General features: G+C 38.7%; 3 protein-coding genes across 3 annotated transcripts in view; 2 read left to right on the forward strand and 1 right to left on the reverse strand.

Moving 5' to 3' along the window:
* LOC145493502 (uncharacterized) overlaps positions 1-377 on the forward strand; it is a 5,257-nt gene extending 4,880 nt beyond the window's left edge. Inside the window, exon 1 of the mRNA XM_081472986.1 lies at positions 1-377. This exon is cut by the window's left edge and continues 4,880 nt beyond it. The gene's annotated coding sequence lies outside the window, so the exon portion shown is untranslated.
* The window catches only part of LOC145493482 (uncharacterized), a 32,360-nt gene extending 30,703 nt beyond the window's left edge, over positions 1-1,657 (forward strand). The window contains exon 8 of the mRNA XM_081472961.1: positions 376-1,657. Coding sequence (XP_081329087.1) covers positions 376-792 — 417 coding nt within the window. The 3' untranslated portion in view covers positions 793-1,657. The remainder of the gene's footprint in view (positions 1-375) is intronic.
* Positions 1,658-6,161: 4,504 nt separating this feature from the next.
* On the reverse strand, positions 6,162-7,376 carry LOC145492793 (uncharacterized). Its single transcript, XM_081472179.1, has 3 exons — positions 7,170-7,376; positions 6,894-7,086; positions 6,162-6,536 (listed from the first exon to the last, which is right to left on the reverse strand). The coding sequence occupies exons 1-3, from the start codon at positions 7,316-7,318 to the stop codon at positions 6,162-6,164; spliced, it is 717 nt and encodes a 238-aa protein (XP_081328305.1). The 5' UTR covers positions 7,319-7,376.
* Between the last annotated feature and the right edge of the window lie 380 nt (positions 7,377-7,756).

Here is a 7,756-nt window from a genome sequence, read left to right on the forward strand (position 1 = left end):
GATCGAACGGAGAATTTGTTTTGCAAGCAGACTTACGATTAAGACTGCTGATTTGAACGCTGTTGAAAGACCATTTTGTTAGACTATGACAAGGATTTTCTCGAAGGTCAATTTACACGTTTGAAGATTCTATAAATAGTTTCGCGCATGCTTCGTGCCGTTTGCACGTTCGTTTTCCACGGATGGATTGAGAGGTCAATTAAATCGACTTTTAATGGCTTGCTTTTCGGCTGTTGTCGAGATCACTTCTTGAGTATATACTAAAACAATTATTCTTTTCAATCTCGATGAATAGCGGCAGAATAAATAATCTACCACTATCCACCTCGATTTCAAAAAAATAATGTTAAATAACGATTTTTATTTCTATTGAAGCTAACAGAGGAGAATTCAGTGAAGATTACTGATATTGCCGGTTCCAAAGAAGGTGGTGCTTTGGAGGGAACCCTTGTTTACATCGCGCCGGAAGTGTTTCGTTCGAAGCTGTGTGACAGCAAAGTAGACATGTACAGCTTTGGTGTGATACTGTGGGAGATTTGGTATGGGCAGCGCGCCTTCGCTGAAGTTAAGGTAGAAACGCTCATAACTTTCGTAGATGCTGGAAATCGTCCTAAACATCTGGAAGACTGCGAGAAGCCCCCGCAGCGCTGGAAAGAATTGATGGAGAAATGCTGGAATGGAAACGCTGAGGAACGTCCTTCAGCTGAGGAATGTAACCAACAGACAATTGAACTGTATGAAGAGGTTGTAGAGTCAGGGGAACATTTCAGTGTCGAATGGACTAGTTCCTAGGAAAGGCTAATAGTTTAATTCCCCACATCAAGACAATCATTTTTTCTTATATTTGCTATAGCTGGAGTACTTCCAGGTATTTACTCTTAAAGGCAAAGGCGAGACCCTGCCAATCTATTGCTAAAGAACGAAATTGAATATTATAGAGGAATTTTATGATAGAAATTCTTGGTGGAAAAAGTCGGTAAATATTTAATTGTGTGTACTTAGAATTAATTTAGCTCAAAGAGAATAAGTTTCATTAAGTTTCGTAGTTGATGTTATTTCAATCTGGATGGTTATCCCGATTTAGGCTTAGTGTTCTGGCCAGGTGATTTACTAAAATATATTTTACCTGACCATTTTTCTGGAACAATTTATTGCTATTGCTAGTATGTTCTGTTCTTAATTTAGAGTTATACTCTAATTTCTACGAAGTAAAACCACAGCAGACCTCATTGCTTAAGTGGAGATCACATATGTCCAACATCTCCTTTCACCTGATTCTTCTTGGTAAATGGAAGTACATGTACACTTTAATTTAAAAAAAGGTGCTTAGTAAGAAAAAATAAAGTAAAGTAGCTATTAATATAAGTTTTGCAAGTACCATTTTGCAGCTGGAGGCGGCGTGGCCTAGTGGTTAGGGCGCTGGATTTATATTCCGGAGGCTCCGGGTTCTGGAAGCCCTTACGTAAAAATAGATTTCGTAGTACTGTCAGTTTAATGCTTGAGTGACATTGTCTACCAGGTCAACATAAAAGAGCGAGAGCAGGATTTAAGGTTCGGAATTGTAAGAGATAGCGTTGTTGTAAAGCGAATAAAAAGAGACGGATTAAGGAAGACCGGTAGTCGTCCATTTCTAGAGAGGTCGTCCCGACCCGCCCTACGATCGATTATTCTTTTACTGTATAAGGCCGTAAAAGAAAGAGCGTCATATTGTTTTCTAGATCGAATCCTGTAAACAGTCCTTGGATGGTGCTGTAACCTGAAAAGTAGGAGGTGTTCCAAATAATGAATTGCTGTTTTCTTTTGTCATCGGAATGATTTGATTCAGCCGCCCAGAGCCTAAAAAAAGTAAGAGAGGGTAACAAATTTCCGCATTTTATATTCCACCCAAACAACAGGATGGTGATTCCGTCTACCTTCGCAGTATTGAAGGAGAGCGGCCAGTCACTTCTTTGGGACCTGAATCTGTTGTAGGAAAACATTCATTTAGTTGCAGTTAGAGGTTTTTAACCGTTTACCAAAAATTAGAAAATTATGGCTGAAAATCGACGGGATCGTAGCCGTGTGCAGATGACTGTGTACCGATATACACTTTTAATTAATTGCTGGTCTCGAGGAAAACATTTTCATCAGTTTTGTGATACCTTAGAATCTCGATATTTCTCGTGTAGTTTACATTTACATGGCTTAGAGAAAAGTAACGTAAAGTAAAAAGGCAAGAAAAATTACCCCAAATTAAACTAACATACTCTGGTTAGAGGAGAGCGAGCGACATTTACTTAATTGTCTCCCGCTCGGTGACATTTATACGCAGCCATTGCCACCTGAGAGGAGGCGCAGTGACCTTACGGTTAGTGCGCTCACCTCCAGATCGAGCGGTCCGGGTTCGAGCCCTGGCCAGGGACATTTTGTTGCGTTTTTGGGCCAGACACTTTACTCTCACAGTGCCTCTCTTCACCCTGGTGTATAAATGGGTACCGGCGAAGTTAATGCTGGTACACTGTAAGTAACCCTGCGATGAACTAGCATCCCATCCAGAGGGAGGGATGAGAACTGATACAAAACCGGAGATAAGCACCGGCGTAATGAGTCACTTGGTCCGTATGCAGACTTTTTTTTACCATTGCCACCTGACCATAAATCAGCTAATAAGAGCGGGCATTGCTTCAACTCCCATCTCAATACCTAGGAACACATCAATTACAGCTGTAAATATGGCCGCCGTTACGAACAACACATCGCAAATCAAAATACCCCCGCGCACTTTTTTCACAGATCGTGCACAACACTACAAACACGTTAAATCCCAAGAATATGGCATGAAGATTAACGACATATTTTTTGTGATTTTCGCAAAAATCTCCAAGTAACTTAAATCTAATGACAAAATGAAAAACATGCCTGGTTTGGATGCAAAATTGCAAGCGCTGTTTCACTTTACGAGTAGCATTTTACATCGTTTACGCTGGTCTTCAACCGCCATTTTCAAAACACATGAGGCTCCTTCTTTTCTGGTAATTATCGAATAGAATTATGGGTAAATTACCCGAGTGTAATCGAAAAAATAACGAGCAAAGCGAAGTGAATACGAAAATTCCCGGTTTTTGAAATGGCCGCCATGTTGTGACGTCACATGGTTATCAAATCTGATAACGATCCCGGACTGCTCGTACACGTAACGAATCGTTAGAGTCCGTAAGTAACGACCTCCGAAAGAAGTGAGCCCACCCCTATCCCCTGAAAATAGAGGAACTAAAGGTTCAAAAGTATAATTATTTTTCCAATCAATAACGTGAATAACGTACGATAAACTGATGACGATTCAACAAGGGAAGGTATAGCTTATTCCAGGAGGCGTCATGAAGCGCTCTGGTAAAACAAATTCCGCAAAATTTTCATTAAGTATCAAGAAGGTACCTAACAGGACCTTTTCTTCAAATTAAAGTAAAATTGACAACTTTGCATCACTTTTAATGGGAACGCATTTAAAGAACGTTTAATCATATTGAAATTAAAACTCGACCTGAGCAGTTAAATGTTTATAAAGCAGACTATCGTAACAGTGCATCATGTACGGTAAAAATAGTTTAAGCTATTTTACATCACGGTCTACATATTAAGTGCCCACCCGTGTGCCAGCAACATAAATTTAAACTGGAACGAAGAATTTCAAAACGATTTATAAAAACTCAGTGTTTTTACGAATTACACCCCCAACCTTAGGGAAGACAACCCTGTTCTCATAGAATTTGAAAAAAAAAAATCACCAAGGTAGCATCGAGTTCCGTGTCACTAACACTAAGTAGATAAAGAATCGCCCCTGAACACAGCATGAAAAGTTTACTTATTTAGAACGATGGGCTGATGTGTCGCAACTGATGTGCATTCGTTAGAAAAGATGCTTAAAGCTGATTCTAAGGTGGTGCGTTTTTATCCGAGAGTGAGAGCAGCTGAAGGACCGTCTTTCAGACCTGTCCCTGCTGATTTTGCTAGACTTAGCGCAGATAAATTCTAACAAGGCACCTCAAATAACGCGCATGGATCAAACTGAACTTGTTTTTATATCGTTTGTTCGTTTGTTTGTTTGCTTTTGCTGGGCGTACGTTTACTAAAGGCCTTTACTGGACAGAAATTAACAACAGTGGATTGCTTAGGTCGTTAGGTTTCTAATTCAGAGAGAAAATAGATCCGTTTGCCTGTACACATATGGTGGTACATGTTTCAATAACGAAAAAGCCGACACTGCCGCGTTCATTGTTTGGCTTCCTGTTATGACGTTTTTCAAGGCCAATATGACAACTTAATAGTTTCTTTATCTGTTCATTTTAATCTTTTTCTACTGATATACTGTTCGTGCGCGTAAACGGAATCTGCCATAAGGATCAAAGATCATATTCAAGTCTTCTCTATGCGTAAACTTCCTTTCGCGCTTGCGTGTCGCTAACCGGCGTGGATGAGAAAGTATATCTTCATTCTGAGGTCAAGGGGACAGAAGTGTAACGATAGCACGATAGTGGTTTATTTACCACTTTATATTCACTTTAATATATCGATATGTCACCGCGTTTTCTACGTTTATCAGATAAGTTTTCTTCGACCGTGATATTTTTCCGTTTTCATCCAGTTCAATAAATCAGAATTCATCATTGTGCGATATAGCAATCCATCTGTCTACCTTGTATCAAAATTCTTTGGCCCTGAGGACTTTACATTAGTTGCGATAAACTGATATAAGTATTTCTCGGTTACAGTTCACTAAACTGCCTTAAAGTGAAGCAAATTAATATTAAAACAGATGAATAATGCTTCTGCAGGCATGACATCTGACTCTCTTGGTTGCACTACACTCCTGGGTGTGCCACCTTAAAGTGTAGCCGAATAATGTTATTGCAGGCATGACATCTGACTCTCTTGGTTACACTACACTCCTGGGTGTGCCACCTTAAAGTGTAGCCGAAGAATGTTATTTGCTGACATGATATAAGATATTATTTTGGTTATATCTTGTAAATCAGGTTGTTAATGTCGGAGTGCATGCTTGTGTCAACAGAGGACTGATAGAATTACTCTGGTTAAAATCAGAGTTTTTGCATTGTTCAAATCATTTCATGAAAAGGTCTTCCTAAGATTTTCCAGGGGAAATGCTTGGACAAAAACGTCTTCAATGATGTTGAGAATTTGAATCCTGTTAAGCTGGACCTATAAATATAATTAATTGTCTGCCAGTCAGTAACCACGTGGCAAATGGAATACAATGATAGCATTAACAAACAACCATCACCTGGGAACAGACCTTATGGTTAGTGATAAGCCAACCATAATATGGGCTGCTGAAAAAATCAATTGTAACTTTTCAGTAAGTGCTTCATTAATAACATTGTCTATTCTTAACCTGGAAAAAGTGGCGAGGAGAAAGTTGTAGGATCCCCTAAAAAAGGATCAAAATACTATTGCAAAATTAATACACCTACATCATCATCATCTTCATCTTCATCATTATTGATAAACCGTGGTTGAAAATTATTGACTATTACTTTTCCTGAAAATTCCTATGAAACGTTAGGATACTCTAAGTGAAATATATTTCAACAATCCAGACTGGACTGACCTGACATTGAACTGACAAGAAAATTATGCCTGAAATTTCTAGTTGTCAGCAAACTACTTTGTATTGAGTCTTGAAAAAGCAATCAGCAAAATTAAGTTGCGAGAGGTCCATCAAAATCACTTGGTTTATTGTGCAAAATTCAAACCGCAGCTAGCCTTGTACACAGTGGCTGTGAAGAAGTGGTTGCAGGTTGTGGGTGTAATGCAGGTCGCTGGAGAGGAAGCTGCTGCTGCTGTTGTTGCTCTGCTGCATTTGCTGCTGTTGCTATTGCGGTAGTTGTTATTGTTGCTGCTGTTGTTGTTGTTGTTGCTGTTGCTGTTGCTGTCGCTGTTGTTGTTGTTGTTGTTGCTGCTGTTCCTGTTGCTGCTGCTGTTGTTGTTGTTGCTACTTATTTTGCGAACTATTGTATCTGAAACAAAGGAATTATTACTATTATTGTTATCGTTATTATTAGTTTATTATTATTTTTGTTGTTGTTGTTGAAATGTTTCCCAATTTAGACTCACTACATGTATGATGAAATCAAAAGGTTCAAGAAAGGAAATAATTTTTTTTTCTATTTCTTATTATTCACACTCCATCTGAACTGTTTAATTTGCTTCTGTATATCTTTTGCCCTCAGTTTTTGGCATTGCTCAGGAAGAGAACTAAGAAATGACTTATGATGGGTTTTAAGGCCTTTAGTGAAAATTTCTTGCAGGTGACTTTTTACAATGCCACCTTTACGTTCAGTCTCCCTTCCTCTAAAGGTAACTTTAGGGACACTGTGGATGTACTCTGTACTGGATTTTGCAACAGCTGGTATTTCCTGGTGAACATCGAGAAGTGCAGATGCCATATGCGTTACTTTTGACAATTTAAGGTTGTCTGGCACGCGAACTGTCTGGATGTTGTGAAAGTCATCCAGTAGTAACACCTTAGATGTACCGTTCTAATAGAAGAAAATGAATAATCTATTGATAAGCTAATGTTGAACTAATGAATTTAACAACAAGCAAACGAAAATAATTTATCTTAATATTGCATAGATTACAGTCAAACTCCCTTGAGCGATAAACTCTAAATTGTCTATCTTGAAAACTGTGATCTTATTTTAGCTCTGATACATTACTTAATATTATTTTATACTGCAATTGACAACACTCCCTAACACCCAAGTGCCCATTTTAAGAGGTTCCAAGACCATATTCTAAAAGTGTAAAGGCTGTCTTACTCCACTTTTTAGTGGTTATTTTTTTCTCAGTTAGGTACATTTGTCTATTGCAATTCACTTGAAAGAGGTTTGTACCTCAACTGCATGTTGAAGTGTTTTTTGGATTGAGCCTTGATACTGCTCCCGCAAGTTCTTGTTGTGCCTGTCAACAGTTCTTGGTGCAACTGAGAAGCCAAAGATAGGGCCATTGTTCAGGCCAGCTCTTGAAAGGCCATGCTGATGCATGTACAGGCCCAAGTCTTTTTGTAAAGGACATGCCATCTGTGATCTATGCAAAAATGAATCTTTTTTTCCATCAATTTTTCAGATGTACTCTTTTAAAGGTTAAAATAAATTCATGTTTATGCACACCTGAAATATGCTAGTATGTGAAGGAGGGCAACTGTCCTCTGTTCTTGGAGGTGTCTCCTGTCTTCAGAAAGTCTCGAGTCTTTACGCTGTATTATGTTAAGAATAGCATTGAACAGTCCAGGTTTGTGTAGCTCCGCAAATGTCCTCATTTCACTCACTCCATACAAGGGTAACCCATTTCAAGTGCCACTTGAAATTTTCCAATTAATTATCATTTTACAAAAAACTATTCCACAGTTGCTGTTTGTTCTTCGAAGGGTACAGATCGTTTTCACTGTCACGCAATAAAACAAATAATAAATCGAAAACCAGCCAATGGAAAAAGCTAAGAAATTGTGATGTACGCTATAGAAGATAACTAAATAAGCCACTTCTCCAAGTTTTAGGCCTATGTGTTTCCCCAAACTTCAGATATTGGTCGTAAATGTTTCCCAGAAATTTACACACCCCAGTAAGAAAATGCCATGTTGGTGTACATCCGTGGTACACCAATATGGCGGCCGGAATGTAGTGTAAACATCTGGAACTTACTTTGGCTTTTTAGGCGACTGATTATCAGTACTAAACGAGCAAGCATTTACATAAGC

This window comes from Orbicella franksi, chromosome 7 (assembly GCF_964199315.1).
Source record: "Orbicella franksi chromosome 7, jaOrbFran1.1, whole genome shotgun sequence".
NCBI classification, from domain to species: domain Eukaryota; kingdom Metazoa; phylum Cnidaria; class Anthozoa; order Scleractinia; family Merulinidae; genus Orbicella; species Orbicella franksi.